A 26,340-nucleotide genomic window follows, 5' to 3' on the forward strand; every position below is an offset into this window, starting at 1 on the left:
CATAATTTAACATTGTTTTTTTGGTAAGTAATCCTTATTCTGAACAATAATAAACTATTGTGCTGAAAATTACATAAAATAGTAAGTATATATGATTTTTTTTGTATCTCTATGATAAAAATTTGATTTTTGGTGAATTTTTAAAACAAAATATGTAGAATGACCTTGAGTGACTGCAGTTTGGACCATTTATTTTAAAGGGTAAAGTACAACTGACTGCAACATGGTAAAAGGGTTAAGGAGGGTTTATTTCTAACTTAGGTAAGACAATGGAGTTAGGCACAAGAAAATTGAACAATTGAAAGGATTATGAATATATTTAATAAACTAAAATCAAAATCCTTTATGTACAATTATAATGAGAAATAAATCAAAATGATTAAAAACATAGTAAAACAATAACAAAATATCTAATTACAATTCTTCCTTTTAGAAAGGGGAATGTTTTGATAATACCTCACTAGCTAATTTGTTATATGTTGAGATCAAGAGAGAGAGATTACATAATTATACAGGAGAGTCCTGAAAACTCGGCACTCGATAACCCGGCAGTCCAGATAACTCGGCCACACCCTGGCAGGGGAAAAAACCCCTAGTTAGTTTTCATTATAGACAGCTTTATGCCTCATAAAGTATTTTTCTGAGGTCTGTCTTATCAGGTAAATTACTGTACACTGTGTATTCATTAATTTTCATTTTCATGTAGTAAAGGCTCTTTGCCTTCATAAAGTACATACTTTTCCTTTGTTTAAGGATATTTGGGCAGTTTATTCTATGTTGTATTTTCAAGCAAACAAAACATACAAGTACAGTACAGTATTTTCTAAGAAAACACTCGTACTTATTCTTTTTTAACCCCATTCCCGATAACCCGGCATTTTCACAAACTCGGCCAGCCTTCGGTCCACATTAGGCTGAGTTTTCGGGACTCTACTGTATTACCTTGATGACATTCAGTCTTCCATGTGAGAGATGAGTTGATGTCTTGAGAGTAAACAATAAGTCCATCTTGCTTCATGAAAGGTCAAGGATAAAAGCCTGATGATGAGCAGTGAGCTACACTACATTTAAGTTACATCTAAACTAATTAGCTAGCTGATGCTTAGAAGTGACCCGTCACTTTTTATAGGAGATCTTGTCCAATCAAATTGTTTAAATTAGCCTTCCACATTTCCAACATGTAACAGAGGTTGGGCCGTTTTGCAGATAGTATGCGAGAAATTCCACGCTAAGCTATCTTTCTCTAACAGAAAGGAAGTTCCTTTTTCAACTTCATATAATTTTTACAAAATAAATAAAATTCTATCAATTAGTATAACAAAAATTTGTTACATAATTTAATAAATTAAATTATTAACCCTGGATTCTCACAATTATTATTAATGGAACAAAATGAATACCATTGAGAAATTACCATTCTTCTACTAAACCTAATTCCTTGTTCTTAAATGTGATGCTAGAACAATGAGCAAAGGCTCTTCTTATTAGAGATCTAAAGGCAGACAACTTATAATTGAACAAATCTCAATCGTTCAGAATGAAATGATGATAAGACAATTTCCAGTATACATCAGTGTGTACTTCCTAGTTTTGTCTAGTAAGTGTTCATTGGTAAAATTCTCTTAATCCAACTTTAGTAATAAAAGGAGACTGCTTAGATGACAAAAAAAAAGTTCTGTATGGCAAGTTTCTTCCAGATGAGTATGACAACAAAATGAATGTAAGGGATAATGTTGAAAAATGCTAAATTAATGATGCTTCCAGTTTTCTAATCAATAGTTTGCATAGTAATACTGCTATGGGACTCTCATAAAACAGCCACATTCTACATGTAACAAATATCATTAAAGAAGAAGAATAAATAACAAATAAAGTCCAAAATATCTAAACAGCATTTAAGAAAGTTGGAAATAAGAAAAGTTTTGAGTGCACAAAAACACAGCTACAGCTTAATTAATAAAAACATATTTTCAAAATCAAAAACTGCAAAGTGTTCATTGTTAGTTACAAATACATTGCTAAGTTTAATAATATTTTGATACACTATCTGTAAATCTTTCTCAAACAAATACATAGAAAAGAAGAAGCTCTACACAGTTCAGGAAAGAAATCAATATTTCATTTTTATTTCACAATATTAATGTTTAATATTGAAATAAATAAATCTAGATTAAACTGTAATAAAAATAAAGGTAAGTGGATGTAATTATTACACCTTGAAAAATTAATACACATACATACAAACTATATCACCTCAAAATTTCCTTGCTGATATCTAAATACCAAATATAATAGTATAACAGAAAAATAAACTGGTAATATCATAGAATATTACAGTGTAAATACTGATTTTATAATTTGTGATTGATATATACTCATGCATATATTTTGGACCTGATATATTAACAATACTGGTCTCCGGATCAAAAATTACAACCAATATTCTATCAAGTGGCAATAAGTTACAAAAAATTACTGTTTAATATAAATGTGTAAGAACAATAGATATTCAGGACTAAGAAATAAGTTTTATAGTGAAAAACCAAACTAATTTGATTGTAGTGCAACACAAAACAGGGCTTGAAAAGTGTGATGCCAAAACTAGAGCCAACTCATTACTACACTTGGTTATTACAGTACTTATTTCTATTGAACTGTGTTCTATTGGGTCCTATATGTCCGTGTGTGTGTGTGTGTGTGTGTGTGTGTGTGTGTGTGCCTTTATGTAATTTCTTTTTTAAAAATTTATATAATAAATTTCGAATTGTGTCTTCATAAAAATTATATTCTCTTACTTTGAAGGTTTTCCAACTAACTGTTGACCAGCAGGAATTGAATTGTGATCAGGAACAGGTGATAAACGTGCTTCAGGAACACCAATAAATTTCCCACCTGGTGAATCTAATAATTATAGAATAAAGTTTCTTATTTAATAGTTAGTTTTGAAAACATTTTTAACTATACAGAATAATTTATCAATCTACAAAGATAAATAATTGCAAAATATCACTGAAATATAAATAGGCTAATTGAAAAATTTAAAGTTTGTAAAATTAAACATTATCAATTACTACACTTAAATTAGTTTAAGTAAATTTTGTTATGTCTGAAAAATCAATTATCCAAAATAAAATTCATCCAAATAATTATAATTATATAATTTATTTATTTCCCTTTAATAATTTCATATTTCACACCTGACTTAATTAATATTAAATTAAAAACTGACATACAATTTAATATATGATTGTACTTTGAAAATGAATACTTTACTGTCTAATATATGATAATTTTGAAAATGCATAATTAAATCTTATAATTATAAAAAGAAAAAGAAGCTAGAAAGTAAGTTAATATTATACTAATAATTTGAATATTTACCATTTAAAGGAATACCAAGGGATGACAATATTTTTTCTGTTTCATCTCTAATATCTGTTTTTGATGACTTAAATGTGTCTTCAGTCTGTAAACGAAAAATAAATATTCATTGCAACAGATATATTTTAAATTCTTAACAAAAGTTTTATAAATCTACATTTAAATTTATTAGTATATCAGATAAAAAAACTACAGTAAAAATTTCAAAATTCAATTGAATACAAAACAATATACTAATATTTTGATTTATGTTATATTTTATAATTAGACAATTATCAACACTAAATGATTGAATTAAAATAATTTTTTTTATCAATGTTACATAACAGCAATAAACATACATTATGGCAATGTTAGTTATTATTTTAACAAATTTCATTTTTTAATATTTGGAGTAACTTGAAAAGAGAATATCATAAAAACTTGTCATCTGGAAAAAATTTTTCACAACCAGACAATCTGCCAAATTATCAAACTATTAAAAAACTAAATAATTAAATTGATTTAATTAGAATGAAGTTACATCAAAAATGCTCCAAAAAACTTTAACATGCAGCTTATTTTGCTAAAATACCGAACATTTTTGGTCAGCTTCACTGACCTTCTTCAGGCTTGAACAAAAAAGTTTAATTCAAACTGAAGATTCTTTTGCCAAACAGAAATTCTAGAAGGCTTTTTTTAAAAACAAACTATCGTAGATTCAAATGCATCAGTTTGCTCTTTTAAATTTGCGAAGCCGCCGCTTTCCATGCTGATGCTAGTTTATAGGATTCCCGGAAATTTATAGATTCCCCTTTTTCGTTGTACTTATTAATATGCCATGCTTCTGTATACTTTAGATGCCATCTGCTTGCAGCTTTTTGTATAAGGTTTTTTGGAGCATTTTTGAAGTATTGCAATTAAGTGCAGTTGGAGATATAGAATGAAGTTGTTTATCTAACTTTGTATTACAAGTTAGATATTTTAAATTAAAACTCTAAATTTTTAAACTGTAAGTTTTAAATTTATGAAATATGTAATATAAATTTAATAAGATATATAATTATTACTTTTATAGTTATTTAAATTTTTCAATTTTAATAAAGAACAATTTTTATTGCTAAAATCCTAGTATAGGTCCACTACTGATGGTCTGGCCCCTCCTTTAATCAGGACAAAATTATGAGGAAACTTGAAATTTCCATGGCCACAAGACTAGTTAACTGAGCAACCACAGAAAGCATTGTGTACAAGGTGCATTCTTTACATTATACTGCATTTGTTGGTGGTGTTACTGCAATTTTGTGATATTAGTTTGTTTTGCTTAAATTTAAGCCTAGCTATGGCTTTTAAGAGGGATGATAGTGTCAGTGGTGATGTCAAATGTACCAATCTACATTGATCCAAGATAAAGTAATTGAAAAAAATGAACTGTGGTGTTTCAGTGTTTAAGCTGTGTGACATTTATGGTATTCATTCATCAACTGTGTCTTTATTTCATTTAATTGTTTATTTTATTTACATTTACACAACATTTATTTAATTTAAGCTTCTAGCAGTCCATCATATACTCTAGACACTTGGGAGATGTAAAATTAATGGGTTAGAGGTATGTTGAATTATTATACAAGACCACAGTTGGTCTAGTGAAATGGTTAATTTCGCAAGGCTTTGGAACCAAGGGTGCTGGAAATTTGGTGGTTACATGTACTGAGAAATATCTTCATATCAATTCCAGTTTAAATAGAATATTATAATTAGTACAGTATACAGTGTTATAATATATTATACTACTTACATAAATTATATTTTAGTATCTTTAGAAAAAATTTTTTAAGCACTAAGTAAAATTTTTAAAANTCATCTGCCAGAAAACAAAGGATGGAACAAGAGGAGTTGATCCTGCAAGCTCCGGTAGCCTCTCCTGAATCTGACTCTGATTAAAAAACAATAAAAAGAGACCTGCTGCAATGTGTGAAAAGTGTGTGTCTGTATGAATGTGTGAAGAAAGGAGGTGGATGAACACTTTGGTTCCTCCACCTCCTTTATTGACACATTCATACAGAGTTTTAAATAAATTGACAGAGTTTTGTGTGTCATTCTGATGTTGCATTTTTAGAAGTAACTTTTTTACATAACCAGATAGTTTAATATTTAAAATGTCTACTCAGACTTATTTTATTAACAGGACTTATTATACAGACACCATCATTAAGAAAAATTTAAGAAAGCCTTAATAGTCTTTATTTTTCACCTGATGAAAAATAGACTATTAAGGCTTTCTTAAATTAGTATTTATTTATTTAGTCTTTATTTTTCACCAGGTGAAAAATAAAGACTAAATAAATAAATACTAAACTATAAGATAAGGACACAGAGGCATATAATTTAATATAACTGGATAATTTTTTGTATGGAATTTTCTTGCATTTTCTTAACACTCAGATCTTCAGTCAAACATTGACTGTACATGAAGTGTTTAGCTGGCAGAAAAGAGGGTAAGAAAAAGGGGAGGGAATGAAGGAGGGAGAAGAGATAGACAGTAGAGAAAGGTCGCTCTGAATGAAATACATAAGGCTACAATACCCTCTATGTTTGATGTTGGCATGAAGTTTTTAGGCTGCAAAGCCACAGTCCCCTAAAGGGTCTGAAAGAAAACCTGAGTATAGCAAACACCATAATTGAGTGCCACCACGAATAGCTAAGTGTAGAAGTTAGTGCCAAGTGACTTTTAGTAGGAAGACTTATATCTACTTAACACTAATAAAACTGAATGCAATTGCAAATCTTAATACTACTTAACAGCTAGACAAACGATGCGAAAAGCAAACAAACACAATGACAAACTAGATGAGACGATCAAACCGACAGAGACAACCGAGCAAGACTCCAAAATTTTTTATGTATTTATTTATTTATGTGAGATCTGAATTACCCCTGGGCCTAAATAACAATTTAAATATAACGTTAAAATTTTAAAGTAAAATATTATTTCATTTTGGTGTGAAAATATTGTTTTTCTAACGTGGGAAAACTGATAAAAGAGCCACTTCCTTTAACGGAAGTAGACACATCCTTTTGTTTTCCCACTTATCTATCACAAATCTCACCACACTGGAAATTGTTGACCCCTCAATAATTCCCCTTTTCATCTGTTCACGGTAGTGAAGACAAATAAGCTGATTGGTCATAAATGATGAGATATAGTCAAAGATCTGCATGATTCGAAGAGTATGTCGAAAGATCTCATAGGGAAAGGAGGTATCCTATATTCGCTCCCTAAGGCCAATGCCCTTAGTTAGGAGTACGAAAAGGATCTCAGAGAAGACCGACGTAGTCCATATTTGCTCCACAAAGTCCTTAGTCGTATCCAATCGAGTATAATAATGAGTTAATAGAGGAGAAAAGAAGAAACTTTAATATTGTGCCAAAGCAAGACCTCTCCATGCAACGAAGTAGGATCATCGAATACAGATGAACATAAAGACAAAGTAAACTTTGAGGTAGTGTGATTATAAATGAATTTGTGAGCTCTCTCTCTCTCTCGAAGTGTATATTTAATTAATCCATTGTCTCTCATTTGCTTAATTCTATTTTGTATAATTCCATTTGTGTAATTTTATTTACTTTTATTTTATTAAATCTTTTATTATTTGTTTAAGAAATGTCTCTTATTCAATATCTGAATCAAATCCATATTATCTCCACACGTGTGTTAATCCGCGTATCTAAATTTGATTAACTGGTGTCGGGAACCTGATGAGGAAGAAGGTGAATTCGCCATCACCAAATTCCGCTTTAAATTTATTCTAACTATAAGTTCCTCCGCACTAGAATTTCCTCAAATTAGGAAAAGCCATTCTTGTAGATGACCTGAGAACTAGTTTCACCAACTAGCCGCTGAGTAAGTGATACACGAGTAATAAACTATTCCCTGGCTAGAATCTCACATTTATTTATTTATTTATTTTTTTTAAACATTAACTTACTAACTAAACTAACCTACCATAACCTAGGACAAATCTAACCAAATGACTAAAACTAACAAACCCTAATCTAATTTAACCTAACCTATCATAACCTAACCAGAAACCAAGCTAAGAGTCCCTAAACTAACTNTTTTTTTTAAACATTAACTTACTAACTAAACTAACCTACCATGATGTAGGATGAACCTAACCAGATGACTAAAGGTAACAAACTCTAATCTAATTTAACCTATCATAACCTAACTGGAAACTAAGCTAACAGTCCTTGATCTTCAGTCATAGAAAAAAAATATTATTCCACTGTTACGAGATATACTGAGCCCTGGTTGGCCCTGTCATGTTTGTGATGACCGTTTATATTTGAAGAGATTGGTTAATCTCTCAAATCAAGATTCCTGACACCATTTAGTCAATTATGCAGACTAAAACGCAAGTGAACATTTAATTAAGATTCCAGAATTTAACCCTTGTATGACGATCTGATGATTTATCAACAGTTTAGCCTCAGCTGAAACATAAGACATGACGACATTTTGTCATCTAAAAAATGTTTAATTTTAATATTAATAAAATTAAATGTGATTTCTTGCTATCATCTTTGATAAAAATTGAAATTTATATTAATGTTTAAAATAAAACGTCGTACTAATGTAAGAAAGTTTATCAAAGAGAGACAGAAAACTAATATATATATATACTGTTTCATATAAAGCAATATTGTTCACAAAAAATAGATCAATATGCATAAATCTTATATCAACATGTAGAAAACAATATTCTCTTTTGTGCTGGCTTGGTGCCAAAAACAAATAATGAAATCAAACAACTTTATTTTTTTTAAAGTGACGTAATTTATAACATCAAAAATTTAGGTCATAATTTAACATTGTTTTTTTGGTAAGTAATCCTTATTCTGAACAATAATAAACTATTGTGCTGAAAATTACATAAAATAGTAAGTATATATGATTTTTTTTGTATCTCTATGATAAAAATTTGATTTTTGGTGAATTTTTAAAACAAAATATGTAGAATGACCTTGAGTGACTGCAGTTTGGACCATTTATTTTAAAGGGTAAAGTACAACTGACTGCAACATGGTAAAAGGGTTAAGGAGGGTTTATTTCTAACTTAGGTAAGACAATGGAGTTAGGCACAAGAAAATTGAACAATTGAAAGGATTATGAATATATTTAATAAACTAAAATCAAAATCCTTTATGTACAATTATAATGAGAAATAAATCAAAATGATTAAAAACATAGTAAAACAATAACAAAATATCTAATTACAATTCTTCCTTTTAGAAAGGGGAATGTTTTGATAATACCTCACTAGCTAATTTGTTATATGTTGAGATCAAGAGAGAGAGATTACATAATTATACAGGAGAGTCCTGAAAACTCGGCACTCGATAACCCGGCAGTCCAGATAACTCGGCCACACCCTGGCAGGGGAAAAAACCCCTAGTTAGTTTTCATTATAGACAGCTTTATGCCTCATAAAGTATTTTTCTGAGGTCTGTCTTATCAGGTAAATTACTGTACACTGTGTATTCATTAATTTTCATTTTCATGTAGTAAAGGCTCTTTGCCTTCATAAAGTACATACTTTTCCTTTGTTTAAGGATATTTGGGCAGTTTATTCTATGTTGTATTTTCAAGCAAACAAAACATACAAGTACAGTACAGTATTTTCTAAGAAAACACTCGTACTTATTCTTTTTTAACCCCATTCCCGATAACCCGGCATTTTCACAAACTCGGCCAGCCTTCGGTCCACATTAGGCTGAGTTTTCGGGACTCTACTGTATTACCTTGATGACATTCAGTCTTCCATGTGAGAGATGAGTTGATGTCTTGAGAGTAAACAATAAGTCCATCTTGCTTCATGAAAGGTCAAGGATAAAAGCCTGATGATGAGCAGTGAGCTACACTACATTTAAGTTACATCTAAACTAATTAGCTAGCTGATGCTTAGAAGTGACCCGTCACTTTTTATAGGAGATCTTGTCCAATCAAATTGTTTAAATTAGCCTTCCACATTTCCAACATGTAACAGAGGTTGGGCCGTTTTGCAGATAGTATGCGAGAAATTCCACGCTAAGCTATCTTTCTCTAACAGAAAGGAAGTTCCTTTTTCAACTTCATATAATTTTTACAAAATAAATAAAATTCTATCAATTAGTATAACAAAAATTTGTTACATAATTTAATAAATTAAATTATTAACCCTGGATTCTCACAATTATTATTAATGAAACAAAATGAATACCATTGAGAAATTACAATTCTTCTACTAAACCTAATTCCTTGTTCTTAAATGTGATGCTAGAACAATGAGCAAAGGCTCTTCTTATTAGAGATCTAAAGGCAGACAACTTATAATTGAACAAATCTCAATCGTTCAGAATGAAATGATGATAAGACAATTTCCAGTATACATCAGTGTGTACTTCCTAGTTTTGTCTAGTAAGTGTTCATTGGTAAAATTCTCTTAATCCAACTTTAGTAATAAAAGGAGACTGCTTAGATGACAAAAAAAAAGTTCTGTATGGCAAGTTTCTTCCAGATGAGTATGACAACAAAATGAATGTAAGGGATAATGTTGAAAAATGCTAAATTAATGATGCTTCCAGTTTTCTAATCAATAGTTTGCATAGTAATACTGCTATGGGACTCTCATAAAACAGCCACATTCTACATGTAACAAATATCATTAAAGAAGAAGAATAAATAACAAATAAAGTCCAAAATATCTAAACAGCATTTAAGAAAGTTGGAAATAACAAAAGTTTTGAGTGCACAAAAACACAGCTACAGCTTAATTAATAAAAACATATTTTCAAAATCAAAAACTGCAAAGTGTTCATTGTTAGTTACAAATACATTGCTAAGTTTAATAATATTTTGATACACTATCTGTAAATCTTTCTCAAACAAATACATAGAAAAGAAGAAGCTCTACACAGTTCAGGAAAGAAATCAATATTTCATTTTTATTTCACAATATTAATGTTTAATATTGAAATAAATAAATCTAGATTAAACTGTAATAAAAATAAAGGTAAGTGGATGTAATTATTACACCTTGAAAAATTAATACACATACATACAAACTATATCACCTCAAAATTTCCTTGCTGATATCTAAATACCAAATATAATAGTATAACAGAAAAATAAACTGGTAATATCATAGAATATTACAGTGTAAATACTGATTTTATAATTTGTGATTGATATATACTCATGCATATATTTTGGACCTGATATATTAACAATACTGGTCTCCGGATCAAAAATTACAACCAATATTCTATCAAGTGGCAATAAGTTACAAAAAATTACTGTTTAATATAAATGTGTAAGAACAATAGATATTCAGGACTAAGAAATAAGTTTTATAGTGAAAAACCAAACTAATTTGATTGTAGTGCAACACAAAACAGGGCTTGAAAAGTGTGATGCCAAAACTAGAGCCAACTCATTACTACACTTGGTTATTACAGTACTTATTTCTATTGAACTGTGTTCTATTGGGTCCTATATGTCCGTGTGTGTGTGTGTGTGTGTGTGTGTGTGTGTGTGTGCCTTTATGTAATTTCTTTTTTAAAAATTTATATAATAAATTTCGAATTGTGTCTTCATAAAAGTTATATTCTCTTACTTTGAAGGTTTTCCAACTAACTGTTGACCAGCAGGAATTGAATTGTGATCAGGAACAGGTGATAAACGTGCTTCAGGAACACCAATAAATTTCCCACCTGGTGAATCTAATAATTATAGAATAAAGTTTCTTATTTAATAGTTAGTTTTGAAAACATTTTTAACTATACAGAATAATTTATCAATCTACAAAGATAAATAATTGCAAAATATCACTGAAATATAAATAGGCTAATTGAAAAATTTAAAGTTTGTAAAATTAAACATTATCAATTACTACACTTAAATTAGTTTAAGTAAATTTTGTTATGTCTGAAAAATCAATTATCCAAAATAAAATTCATCCAAATAATTATAATTATATAATTTATTTATTTCCCTTTAATAATTTCATATTTCACACCTGACTTAATTAATATTAAATTAAAAACTGACATACAATTTAATATATGATTGTACTTTGAAAATGAATACTTTACTGTCTAATATATGATAATTTTGAAAATGCATAATTAAATCTTATAATTATAAAAAGAAAAAGAAGCTAGAAAGTAAGTTAATATTATACTAATAATTTGAATATTTACCATTTAAAGGAATACCAAGGGATGACAATATTTTTTCTGTTTCATCTCTAATATCTGTTTTTGATGACTTAAATGTGTCTTCAGTCTGTAAACGAAAAATAAATATTCATTGCAACAGATATATTTTAAATTCTTAACAAAAGTTTTATAAATCTACATTTAAATTTATTAGTATATCAGATAAAAAAACTACAGTAAAAATTTCAAAATTCAATTGAATACAAAACAATATACTAATATTTTGATTTATGTTATATTTTATAATTAGACAATTATCAACACTAAATGATTGAATTAAAATAATTTTTTTTATCAATGTTACATAACAGCAATAAACATACATTATGGCAATGTTAGTTATTATTTTAACAAATTTCATTTTTTAATATTTGGAGTAACTTGAAAAGAGAATATCATAAAAACTTGTCATCTGGAAAAAATTTTTCACAACCAGACAATCTGCCAAATTATCAAACTATTAAAAAACTAAATAATTAAATTGATTTAATTAGAATGAAGTTACATCAAAAATGCTCCAAAAAACTTTAACATGCAGCTTATTTTGCTAAAATACCGAACATTTTTGGTCAGCTTCACTGACCTTCTTCAGGCTTGAACAAAAAAGTTTAATTCAAACTGAAGATTCTTTTGCCAAACAGAAATTCTAGAAGGCTTTTTTTAAAAACAAACTATCGTAGATTCAAATGCATCAGTTTGCTCTTTTAAATTTGCGAAGCCGCCGCTTTCCATGCTGATGCTAGTTTATAGGATTCCCGGAAATTTATAGATTCCCCTTTTTCGTTGTACTTATTAATATGCCATGCTTCTGTATACTTTAGATGCCATCTGCTTGCAGCTTTTTGTATAAGGTTTTTTGGAGCATTTTTGAAGTATTGCAATTAAGTGCAGTTGGAGATATAGAATGAAGTTGTTTATCTAACTTTGTATTACAAGTTAGATATTTTAAATTAAAACTCTAAATTTTTAAACTGTAAGTTTTAAATTTATGAAATATGTAATATAAATTTAATAAGATATATAATTATTACTTTTATAGTTATTTAAATTTTTCAATTTTAATAAAGAACAATTTTTATTGCTAAAATCCTAGTATAGGTCCACTACTGATGGTCTGGCCCCTCCTTTAATCAGGACAAAATTATGAGGAAACTTGAAATTTCCATGGCCACAAGACTAGTTAACTGAGCAACCACAGAAAGCATTGTGTACAAGGTGCATTCTTTACATTATACTGCATTTGTTGGTGGTGTTACTGCAATTTTGTGATATTAGTTTGTTTTGCTTAAATTTAAGCCTAGCTATGGCTTTTAAGAGGGATGATAGTGTCAGTGGTGATGTCAAATGTACCAATCTACATTGATCCAAGATAAAGTAATTGAAAAAAATGAACTGTGGTGTTTCAGTGTTTAAGCTGTGTGACATTTATGGTATTCATTCATCAACTGTGTCTTTATTTCATTTAATTGTTTATTTTATTTACATTTACACAACATTTATTTAATTTAAGCTTCTAGCAGTCCATCATATACTCTAGACACTTGGGAGATGTAAAATTAATGGGTTAGAGGTATGTTGAATTATTATACAAGACCACAGTTGGTCTAGTGAAATGGTTAATTTCGCAAGGCTTTGGAACCAAGGGTGCTGGAAATTTGGTGGTTACATGTACTGAGAAATATCTTCATATCAATTCCAGTTTAAATAGAATATTATAATTAGTACAGTATACAGTGTTATAATATATTATACTACTTACATAAATTATATTTTAGTATCTTTAGAAAAAATTTTTTAAGCACTAAGTAAAATTTTTAAAATCTTTTGCTCACATCTTCATAGACATGAATGATATCTATAAGTGAAAGATTTCATATTGCTCAAAGTTAATTTTCATGTATTTTATAGGTAAAAACTAAAAATAAATAAAACAATAAGAATATTTTTTCTTCTTAACTTTATTGAAATGAAAATAATTTTATTGGCTATACGATAAAACAACTATTCCATCATTCAATTAAAAATCTACAACTTTGAGATAAAATCATCATTAATTGAATAAGTTTCTATTTTTATGCTTAGAAATTCCCATTAAAAGTAAGATTTTGTATATATTACAAATATTTTTTCCCTTCAAAGAAATGTTTCTCTTGATTAAAATAATCTATATTTTATGAATCTCATGCATTATTTCTAAATAAAATGTATTTAATTATAATAAAAATATTTAACATCTGAAAGCTAAAAATAAACAAACAATAATAATACTAACTTAATATTTAAAACAAACAAACATATATATATATATATATATATATCTACACACACATTGGTGGAAATTGAAAGTGTTACATCCAGATGGAATTGGTGTAACACTATGAAGAATGTCCATTTATTCCTTTTCAATATGAACCAAAAGTATGATCTGAATAATGTTTTATGATGATAAAGCCAAGAAAAGATCTGAATGTCTTTCTGTCTTTCTGTAAGACCAGACTAAGACCCTGGTAATGAGTTTTAACAGATGCTAACCAAAATGAGAAAACATCTTCAATACTGATTGATGTGAGAAATGTAATGTAATTAAAAAGTAATTAATTTATGGCATTTGCAGTCCAAAAGAATAATCAGCAGTCATTGTTAAATATTATACCCTACTATTGGGTCAACAACCAATAATAGATGTTTTTGATTGTAATAAGTGTTTAAATTAAACTCCTTTTTGGTATTTCTTCAAGATAATATTAATTCAATACAATTCAGTATTAAATTGAGTAATTATTCATCTTAATGTTTTAATAGAAGAATATAGAAATAGAACTATCAAACATTATCCGTTTCTTGACATTCATACTGTTTTTCTAATTTATTACTTAATAATAAGTGATAAAATTGATCATTTAAAAATTTTTCCTTCTGTAAATAAAATCTTAAAATTCAATTTCAAACTTGGTACATCTTGGAATGAATAAAATTTGACAATAAGTAAATAAGTAATAGCTAATCAAATCAAACAAACCTTCAAAAAAAAAAATTCAATAAAATTTTAAAAAGAGGCTATTTATATCATCATGGTCAATGCATTTTGCCCCATGTAGAGCATGAAATTGGAGGGTTCTGATTATCTTGGCCATCAAATTTCTGTTCTGTGCCATTTGCTTAATATCTCTTAATTTTTCCCTAAACTCCAATAATCATTCTTTGATTGATCTCTCAATCTTCTTAAACATCTACTTTTTCTGTTTCACTTTGTGCTTTAATACAACACCTGTTTTACAATGTCATAGCTTTGTTTCTATCTGTATGTTTTTACATTTTTCCGTGATAAAAAATGACAAAACTTTCTTGGTTAGCTGATACTTTGAGGATGCACATGAACATCCTCAGCATATGGACAAGGCATGAAGAATGCTCCAAGGCATATCTTCAGCACAGAATGTGTTAATCCTAAGAAAACTGCTTTTTGTCAAAATTAACAAAAACAAAAATTCACACATAAGCCAATCTTTGAATTCCAAAGTTTTAAATCAATTTATGCATCATCACTGATCCTGTGACTTTGGGCACTATTCACACATATGCAGACAAGATAATGATTAATCAAAATAGTTATTCTCACATGCAATAACCTTTTCCCAATGGGAAACATGTTTGTAAATACCATTTTTGAATAAATTGCAATTTCTAAAAGCAAAAAACTCTCCAATGCCTCCAATTTGTAGTTATGGAAAAACAACATAACTATCTTGGTTACCTGATAGTTTGTTTATACGAGGGCTGTTTCTTTCTCAACCTTCTGATGGTTCCATTGATGAAATGTCTAGGTTTAAAAAGAAGTTGTAGTCTGAAGAACTAATGTCAAGATAATAAGATGGATACATAAGAAGTTCCCATCCAAGACACTGAATCTTATTATAGGTTATATGTTCAACAAGTGGTCTTGTATTATTCTGTAAGAGATACTTTTGTGGTTCACTCTCATTGGCTGATTTTTTACAAGAACTTCATGAACTTGCTGTAGTTGGGCATAGTAGACATCTGCAGTAATTGTATAACCATATAGTAACAATTCATAGTGAATAATTCCCACTATTGTCCACTATATACACAACACCACCTTCTGCTAATGGGCACTGGGTTTGCAGATCTGTAATAGAACATCTGTAGATGATATCAAATGATGTATCTCTTAATATTACTGTATAAATCCACATTTCATCATATTTTAAAAGGCAATCCAGAAATGAGTTCTTTTGGTAATGAGTAAGCAATCCCATGCAAACAGTCAATTGATGATGCTTATTGGCAGGTGTCAGTTGAGGTGGTCAGTTGATGTGTACAGACTCAGCAAATAGATATACATTTGCTGAGCTTGTACACTTTTCCAAGACAATGTAAACATATACAAATAGTTTTGTCATAAACTTTGAATCTTTGTGCCAATGCCTGGCATATTTGAACCGAATCAGTTTCAATTGCAGTTGTCAATTCATCATCATCAATGATAGATTGTTGTCCTTCACATGTAACATCTTCAAGTGACTCACCAGATGCAAATCTTTTAAACTATTGTTGAGCACTGCAAACACTAGCAGAATCTTCTCCAAAAGCCTGGAATTTTTTTGTGCCACATGCACAGCTTCTGTTCTTAGTTTAAACCCATACAGCATACAACAAATAATAGAGCTTAGAGTACTCATTTTCAAGGCACTTGATAAGCTATTCAGGCATATCATCTCAATTTTTTTGTGCATCAATAGACACTTCAGTACTTCTTGTTTTCTACATCACTAAAATTATAACTCCATCTATCAAATGATATGCATAAATACTCGTTCAATTTGTAATTATGGAAAAACAACATAACTATCTTGGTTACCTGATAGTTTGTTTATACAAGGGCTGTTTCTTTTTCAACCTCCGATGGTCCATAAAACAAAGACAAATGTAAATAACAAAATGAATTTATAACCAAAAGTAAGGTAAAAACATGGTTACTTTTTGATATAATCACCATGAAGATTGAGGCATTTGTCTATCTGTGGACAAACTTTGAAATCCCCTCTTCACAGAATGTTGCCACCAATGACTTAAGATGGGCCCTAATGTTGTTTTGAAGATTGTCATTAGTCTCAAACCTCTGCCCTCCTAGCCATGTTTTCAGTTCAGGAAAGAGATGGAAATCATTTGGCACTAAATTGGGGCTATACGCTAGGCTATACGCTAGGTGGTGAAGACCTCCACCTTTCAGACTTCCATCCAGCTTGGAACATTTTAATGTGTACACTTTCACCTCTTCCCTGAACTGAAAACGTGGCTAAGAGGACAGAGGTTTGAGACTAATGACAATCTTCAAAACAATGTCGTTAAGGCCATCTCAATTCACTGGCTGCAACGTTCTATGAAGAGGGGGTGGAAAAGCTCATCCACAGATATGACAAATGCCTCATGGTGATTATGTCAAAAAGTAACCATGCATGTACCTAACTTTTGGTAATAAATTCATTTTGTTTAAATTCACTGATACACTTGTCTTTGTTTTATGGACCATCAGAGGTTGAAAAAGAAACATCCTTCATATTATCACTTGAGAAAAATTTTTATCTGTTGTTTATAAGGAAGCTTATTTTTATCACATATTGTACACTTCAGAAAAATATATTTCATCCATTGGTTTTGTATTATTATTCCTTTGACACTTTTAATACACATACTATAATTAAATGAAAAACTTTTTTGGCATATTGGTACAGAAACAAATTTTTATACTGGCAGTGAACATGTTAAGCAATTTTTAAAAGGATATGCTATTGTATGAAAAGTCTTATTAATGTAGATGGTGAATCTGGAAATGTTATATAGGTCAGGTTAATAATATAGAGCAGTGATCAACAACCTTTCTGACCTCATGGACTTTAAACTCAATTTTGAATCCTGCAGACCACTAACATGAATTTTTCTAAACGATACCAACATTTATAGAATAATGATCTTGAAAGTTTCATTTTACTTTATTAATATGAAATTCACTTGTTATAATTAAACAAATTAGTGTGTAGTTCATTGCTGTTTGTTTGAAAAAACTTTATGGATTCTTGGCTCTTTCCCAAGAAGGATGACAATCATACTCATATTATTTATTGTTGATTATTTATTGATTTATTGACATTATTATTTATTGATAACAGTCATTTAATGTTTGGTTTTAGATTTAAATAAAAAATCCCCAATGAGTGAGAAAAAGCAACCAAGCATTTTGCATTTCTTTCGTAATACTTTGTGTAACCTTGAGTTGATCAATGTCCAAATTTCTCCACCGACCACCAGTTGGCAACCACTGATATAGTTATGCAGTCAACAGAACTGCATAAATCAATCAATCTTTTGAATGGTCTTTCAGGTGAAATGCTGCTCTAAGATACATCTTAGTTTTGGAAGCTTTCCTTAAATGGGAATAATACCATGTTATTTAAGATATCATATAAACTGTTTATTTATCATCAATTCCATAATGTGTTCATGCAATTGGTCAAGATATCTGGACATAACTCTGTAAATTTGTCAGACATTTGTTCAGCTTTTAAATTGGAAAAATATTATTTAATCAATGATGTTTGTTCTGCTTCAACTTTTACATTTTGGAACATCTTGCAATGATTTAATAATAGCAAATTATCAACAGTCATTCAAAGATGTAAAAATATCATACTTGAGATAAAAGCAAACATTTCTTCTAAGTAGTCTGTGATTGCTGGATGACTGTTATAATATTCCTGTTTACTATGAGTATTGATGTTTATTAAATGGTTAGATCACATATGACACAAAGGTCTTTCCAGAGGTGTATTGAATCTGATTTGGTATGTCAGTGTTTTTCAACTTGTGAGTCGCGACCCCCAGGGAAGTTGCAAAGCCTTACACGAGGGTTGCGGGTAAAAGAAAAAGACAAGTGTTTGTAGGTCCTACACTACAATAAAAAAAAAAAATACACTCTCAGTGAGAAGGCTGTGCCTGTTTATTTTACAGTACAATTGGGTTTTTGATCAATATTTAGGTCTCAACAGAAAGAAAATTAAATATGTAGTTTGTAAAATTACTGACATAGTTTTAATATGGTCCTGGGGGGGTCACCAGAATTTTTTAACTTGTAAAGGGGTCGCTTATTCAAGAAGGTTGAAAAACACTGTGGTATGTAAAAGAAATAATATCTGATGCACAGGATACGTTTTTGCTTTGTCAATGTACTTTTTAAATCTTACATTACTTTTCTGCTTGAACTTTAATTCATAAAAAAACAAAATCACCAAAGTGACTAAGTGTTTTTAGACTTTTTGGAATAGGCATTTGAAAAGATCATTTTGGACACCAGTCTAAATTCAGAGTCCTCAGACATCCTGAGAGACTCTGAAGTTGGATAAGAAAGTCAAAAGCTCTTTGGTGATTTTGTTTTTTTATGAATTACAAGGGTGAATCAAATATAAACAAGATTTTTGTTCCTGAGCAACTAAGGTTGGCAGTACAGGGTCCGCGTGTCTAGTCTGATTGGGTAGGGTCATTAGGAGTGGAGAACACTGGCCGTTTCATACTTTCAACCAATTCATCAGTAGTGCTCATGATGTTGGAGCAACAGGTACACCCCTCTGTTGTGCATTGCATAATCATACAATTTCTTGCTCTTGAAGGAGTCAACGCAACAGAAATTTTTTGCAGATTGACTACACAGTTTGGGGATCAAACACTGTCAAGGACTTGTGTGTTTGCCTGGCATAAAAAGTGTTTGCCTGGCATAAAAACATGAGTGGAAAATCAGAAAAAAACTATCACCGTGCTCGGACCAGCATCACAAGCAAAAACATTCGAGCGGTTCAAGACATTATTCGAAGAACAATCAATGCTGCTTACTATTGCGAGCTGTTGGATAAAGCTAAGGCTGCATATCGATGCAAGAGTCAAAACCAACCAATTTGAGATGTCATTCTCCTCCATGACAATGCCAAACACCATACTGCAGCTCTAACAGTCTCAAAACTTAATGAAATGCACTGGACTGCACTTGATCATCCTCCCTACAGCCCAGACCTATCGCCCTGCAATTTTCATTTGTTTGGGCCGCTTAAAGAAGCTATAGGAGCAATTCAAAGATGATGCAGGAGTGGAGGAATTCATGAACAATTGGCTCCTGACGCAAACAACTTCATTCTACGATACTGGAATAAGAAACCTTCCTTCTTGCTGGAAAAAATGTATTTCTATAGCAGGAAGCTATGTAGAAAAATAGATCATAATGTTTTTTTATTTTTTAATAAATAATTTTAAAACATAAAATAAGTCCCGTTTATATTTGATCAACCCTCGTATATAGTTCAAGCAGAAGATAATATGAGATTGGTCATATTATGAAGTTAGATAGATTATATTTATTTCTAAACATATACTTTACCATATTTGAACACAAACTAATGTCCATCTGTTGGGTGGCATCTAAATTTATTACACATTTAATTTTGATTACAAGAAGCTATAAGGAAATCCAGGTTCCATAAAAATTTAGTTTTGATAGTATCAATGTAACATGAATAATAGTATGTTTAATAGTGTTCTTGTAATATTAGTTTGAGATTAGATCAGCTAAAGTACAGAATTCTGTTCTTTCAGTATGCCAAAGTATCCACTATGGCACTGAGAAAATAATTAGTCGGTGTCTTACTTACTAGAAAAATCAACAGAAAAATACTCACTATTTGGGAGAATTCTAGTTCGGAGCAGTTAATGAATTTAAGATAAGATCTATTGCTCAGTACAAGTGGAGCAATGCAAATAAATAGTAATGACTATGCTGTATAGGCAAAGTGAGTGACTGAGAATAATCAGGATAAGGGCTTAAGGGGTGTAGTTATTAAAAAGATAATCCTCATCTGCAACAAGTACTTGTTAGTCTCCCTATTTGTTTTGACTTTTAGCCAAGAAACATTATAGTCTTTCCAGGCATTCTTATATTTACTTTGACAATGATAATTTTGATCATTACCACTGACATAAGCATTGATGATCTGTAATGTATGTGACTGTTTAAGTGGTTCACTAATTACATAACTTTGAAAACCCAATATAGCAACAAAGATGACAGTAATGTATCAATTACAACTAGTTTAAACATAGAGCAAAGTTATTGTTTTAATAATGATAACTTTATTTTGTTTTATGTACTTTAAATAACACTAAATAATATTTCTTTTTATCCAAATATTTTTTTGATTATTTTAAAATATTTGGACTTTGTTCAAAAAAACTAGGAAAAAATTTAAATCTAAAAATTCAGAAATTCGTCACATTATCGAATGGTCATCATTATGTAAGAAAAACGTGCTTCATCGTACGCAAAAATGACAATTTTCAAGTTAAATATAATTCAATTTCACAAATCATATGGGAGTTACCTCCTTAATTTCTTTCTCTTTTTCGCGTCTTCTCCTCTCTTTCTCTTCTCTCATTAAAGCCAACTTAATTCGTTTCCTTTCTAATTCTGCTCTTCTGTCCGTCATTTTAACAATATTAAATATAACCGAATAAAATATTGTTTTTGATTTAAATACAAATATATTCAATCAAATCACAAAACTATATCCGCCATCTTGGATACTAACGAGCGCTACCTGGACATAAATTTTAATTAAATTTTTAAATTATATTTATATTTTAATTCGTTAAAATTCATTAACTGCATATTAATTATTAGAACTAATTTCTATTAATTTTTTTATAAAAATGTTATTAATTCGAGAAAAAAAAATTTAAACATCCGATAGAGGTCGATTACAAGTTGCAAAACAAGTTCATAAACAAGTTCTTATATCTTTGTTTAGTGTCAATGTATCTATTTTAAATTAAAATAAATAAACTGTTTATTTTTGTCATTTCCAATATTTGTTTATAATTTTTTGAGGGGGAACACAGCTTATCAATAAATTAAGCACATCCTTATCATTAAATGTCACCGCACGCTACTGAAACTACCGGTGAAGTCATTTACGGCTTGTTTTGTTTTCATGTAGCCAACTAAACACTGAGTCGTGTTCATTATCGTAGAATTCTTGCTAAGTCTAGTTATGCTGCGATGTTGAAGTCGTTTCTAAACACTTCTTGACTCCTGCTTCTAACTATCTATCTCGTATCTAGGTTAATATGGAGGTTATTGCGTGATCGCTTATCCTCCGAAGAGCCGGCCGAAGCTTCTATTGCTCGTTGACCGTACGAAATTATTTGCGAAGAGCTGGGGAAATGCCTTCCGGGAGATCTTTTAAGGGTAACTGGTCCCTATTTAGGCGTTAGAGAGGTGGAGAAAACCCGGAAAACTCACGTGGCCAGTTCGTCCTGGTGAGGCGCAAACCCACAACCGAACTACCAGTGTTCAGAGAACGGAATCACTTGGCCATAGAATTCCAATTCTAACTACAGTAGTTCAGTCAGCTTGTTTTGTCTATGTTACTTCTACTAGTGATTAGTGATTACGCCATTGTTTTGTCTCGTCGTACGATTTGCAAGATGGCTGATTGTGCTCGACTAAATTTATTTTTTATAATGGTCATAAAATTATTATTATAATTATAATAATTTAGTTTATCATAATGTTATCTGATAAGGCAGCTTTAATATAGCTGGGTAAGCAATTTAATGACAGCCTGTTTCATTTGAAATGTCACTGGTTCGCTTGATCGGCTGTATTAAAGCCGCTTTATCAAGAACACGTTTATATTTACTAAGTCAGCACATCATTCAAGGATATTCAGAAACTTCTTAGCTCTACCCTCCTAGCCCATTAGATTTCTTACGTAGCATTCTTCGTTACTGAAATAACGAAGATCACAGTCAGAATTCCGAGCGGCTTGCTGGGCGGAACTAAGAATCGTCCGAGTATTATTGAACGATTATTCTTTGCCAGAAAACTACAAAAACTGGCAGACGAAGTTAAAATTAAACGAAAACTGGTTGACAGACGAAAACATGCTTGTAGCATTTCCTTTGAGCAAACTGTCATCGATAATGCCGAACATACAATATTTAGTTAGCTACATAAAAGCACTTAAAACGGAAATTATCCAAAAATCACCATAAACACGAAATTATGAGTATGTTACGAAAAAGAAAAACAAACTTACCAAGAATCTAGAATTTGAATAACTTCTAGAAAACACTTGTTATATTTAGGGATTTAGGGATATTGTTTTTGATTAGAATAGAGGAACAGCATTTATGCTTAAAAATAAGTTTCATTGTAAAGTAGTTCTCCCAAATTTTGTTATAGAATTATTCTCGAAAATAAAATAACAATATCGAAAAAATTTCTATGAAAAGTCATTTGAAAAGATAGTGCTAGTTGTAAATACTTGGATGCGGCAGTTAAAGAAAATGCCGTGTCTTATATTGAAGATGTTTAAACACTAACAAGACATTTTTGATGACCGTAGAAAGTCTTCTAAAGGTTTGATTTAACTTGCGAGTTTTTAGAGGCCAGTGGCGCGAGATGGCGGCGATTACATAAGACTTTTTTTCAACTCTACGCTCTGTGGGCACTAAGAGGGTCTCTTTTAGCAAGCTTATTATGGGTACGACCAGGCCCACAATGGGACGGCCGGGTGGTGAACAACGGGACCCGACATATCTAAAACCGACATACCACCTGAAAACTTTCTGAATTTTTTTCGATCCCGGATCTCCCAGTGATAAACTGTTACCTTGACTACTCGGCCTCCGACCGAGCATCAAATGTCATCTACCACCCGCTTACGACAAAGTGAAAGGTCGATCTTATGGACAGCGCTAATTCTGCTTACGAAAACCACCTACAAAAACTTACAAAATGTTGAAACTGGCGTATAACGAAGCATTTCTTCCACGATCCATATTTAGATGATTCAAGCCATGTTTTAAAGACCGGAAATCAACTTCGAAGTAGATATGCCTGTAGATTCTTTTGACATTTGACTTTCATTACTACTGCTGACGTTATCGTCCATCGAGAAATCTGCCAAGTTACCATTGATGAACTTGCCGATAAGTTAAACGTATCTCATTAGTGTACAGTTTTCTTAATCATTTGCACATGTATAGCACATGAAACGAACTTGTTCTCTGTGAATTACCAGACTTTTGACTCTTGAGCACGTCCGGATAGAAGTCTTCCAAGAGTTGCGAAGTCTAGTAGCACATTTGGGTGACGAATTTCTGCAAGCAGTTGTCATAGTGTTGAAACCTAGAAACATCAGTTCGATCTTGAGGACAAACACACCAGTACAGTTTAAAAATTACCATTATCTCCCAAAAGTTGTCCATCAGCAAGGTAATGGTTATCACTTTCTTTGATCGCTAAGGAACAGTGTATCAGCATGTACAGTGCGGTAGCTCCGCGTACAAGTCAGCAGACAGTGGTGTCTGTCATTTCTGCACATTCTGTTCGATCAAATCTGCAGAACAAGTTCCAATCTCTATGCCAATTTTTGGCGCGACAGCACCATGATAATGTGCGCCTCGCACGTTGTTTACGCTGTGACTAAATTCTTAGACGAAAAAAATATGTCGTCTTTCCGGATTTGGTACTCTGCAGTCTTTTCTTTTTTAGCAATAAAGTCGAAATTATGGAAAATAGATTTCTCGTAATTTGGACTTCAGGGGCAATAGTCAATGCATCAGAAACAATTTTGAAGAATATTTTTTCCCTTCTCTCTTTCTTTACTAGGCAGAAGTGCACTAAATTCCAAGGGAATACTTGGGGGGAACCATAGTTACTATGTCCAAGTGATTATAATGTCAAGGAAAAAATCTATTTCAATTTGTTTTGATTCGCGCTTCTGTATTCGAATAGAGAATATAAATTTTTAAAAAGCAATATATGTAGTGCAGAACATATACCAGGTGAGCAAACGAAATTTTATTCGCGAATAGAGCTAGGAATTTGACGACGCTGCGAACAGACTATACTTGTTATTGCTCTGATATGTATCATGATTAAGTATTTATATCTTAAATATTTACCTACTACGAAATAGAGGAACGGCATTTAAAATGCAAAATAAATAAATGAATAATGTACCACTCTTCTTTCTTAAGGCAGAAATTTATTTATTTATTTATTTTTTGTAGCTGTAAGAAGATCTAGTATTTTGAGCTAAATTCCTTAAAGATTGCGTGGAACAAGCATTTAAACACGCGAATGTCTTGTAATCTTCCTTTCGATAACTTTTTTTTACCGTACATAACCTCGTGGACCGCCACTTATTTAAAATTTTAAGCATAAAAAGTTTAACTTGGCAAGCACGATTGATTCGGATTGTTCCCATAAAACGTCACCTTTATTTTCGGTAAGTTTTCTTCTTTAACTTTTTATTTCGAAAATTCTCTTTTGTATAATGTAAGGTATTTACACTTATCAACACACTTAATTTATGGAACTGCAACAAGGTGCACTTGAGAATTTTATTTTTTGACTCAATCCAGAGAAACTTGGGAGACCGTAATGATTCCATCGCTATAAAATTAATATTATTTTCACTAAAAGAAAATGTAATCTTTAATACTACTTTTTATTAATGAACAAACATTATACGTATTTCATTTGTTCAAAAAACAAAATATTAAGAAGAAAATGTGGTCTGTTTCTAGGCTTCATGCAAGTTTTCGACGGCCTGCCGCAGGCATGGCAGTCGCCATGCATGCGAATTAACCTCTGTTAATTGTTTACCAATGCTTTAGAAACAGTGGTGTGGCCTGGGTGTCAGCCGCCCGGGGCGGAGGAAAATTTCGCCGGTCCCTTATTTAGGTATCTCAATTTAAAAGACTAAAATTCAGTTTCGTCACAGAATAAGTAATGAAAAATTCCGTGCTCATTCCGTGCTCATTGCGTACAATCGTAGGTGTGACAAAAATATGAAATGAAATGGTTCAAATTTTTACAAAATATTATTATTATTATTTATTGTGAAATTTTACCGTCCCTTAAAAGTGCTGCCCGAGGCGGGCCGCTCTTGCCGCCCCCACTACGCTACGTCACTGTTTAGAAAGAACCTTATATACAGGCGTCTACGTCTCTCTGGATGGAGGATAAAAACGCCATTGTTAATGTTCGTGCTTGTCTCACGATCAGACGACGATAATCTCTTTTAGAGTTCTTAATTCATTGTTTTTAAAAATCTTAATAACTAAATAACTTAGAATTTTTAGGCTTTATCAGAGGTATTAACTTACATCTGATATGGAGATAATGCAAAAGCAGATATGAAAAAATGTCATTACTGAAATCTAATCTGGCATAGATTTCTTTTACATGTGTACAATACAAACTTTTATAACTAAATATAAGACTACCCTAAACATTACCCCGAGAGGTTGAAATTATCCTAGAAAAGGGTAATTACTCTAGAAATGGCAGCACTTGTTTTGTGTGGGTCATTCAGCTGTTGTAGTCTATCCACTGCCTCAACACCTCCTCAGTTAGGTCAGGACGGACCTGGTGGTAATTGAGAGAATTAATTTATGATTTTTATTTTTTAATTCCGCCCAGTGAGCATTAAGAAACCTTTTCGGTAAGACCATTATGAGTTCAGCCAGGCCCACAATGAGATGACCGGATAACCAGGGACAGAGCCCGACATATGCGAAAGACTAGCCCAAAAATTTCTCAGGTTTGTTCGACCCGTTCGGCTTTGATCCTGAATATCCAGAGCA

At 31.0% G+C, this 26,340-nt stretch overlaps 1 protein-coding gene across 1 annotated transcript in view; it reads right to left on the minus strand.

The window, feature by feature from the left end:
* Positions 1–21,265, minus strand: part of LOC111637781 (cytoplasmic dynein 1 intermediate chain 2-like) — an 85,419-nt gene extending 64,154 nt beyond the window's left edge. The window contains exons 1-6 of the mRNA XM_023383352.1: positions 21,060–21,265; positions 11,605–11,689; positions 11,019–11,124; positions 10,477–10,498; positions 3,382–3,466; positions 2,796–2,901 (exon numbers count right to left, since the gene is read on the minus strand). Of these exons, the coding sequence (XP_023239120.1) occupies positions 2,796–2,901; positions 3,382–3,466; positions 10,477–10,498; positions 11,019–11,124; positions 11,605–11,689; positions 21,060–21,164 (509 nt within the window). The 5' untranslated portion in view covers positions 21,165–21,265. The remainder of the gene's footprint in view (positions 1–2,795; positions 2,902–3,381; positions 3,467–10,476; positions 10,499–11,018; positions 11,125–11,604; positions 11,690–21,059) is intronic.
* Positions 21,266–26,340: the final 5,075 nt, after the last annotated feature.

Source organism: Centruroides sculpturatus, unplaced genomic scaffold (assembly GCF_000671375.1).
Source record: "Centruroides sculpturatus isolate CEXI.00-Female unplaced genomic scaffold, Cexi_2.0 scaffold1176, whole genome shotgun sequence".
Taxonomy (NCBI): Eukaryota; Metazoa; Arthropoda; class Arachnida; order Scorpiones; family Buthidae; genus Centruroides; species Centruroides sculpturatus.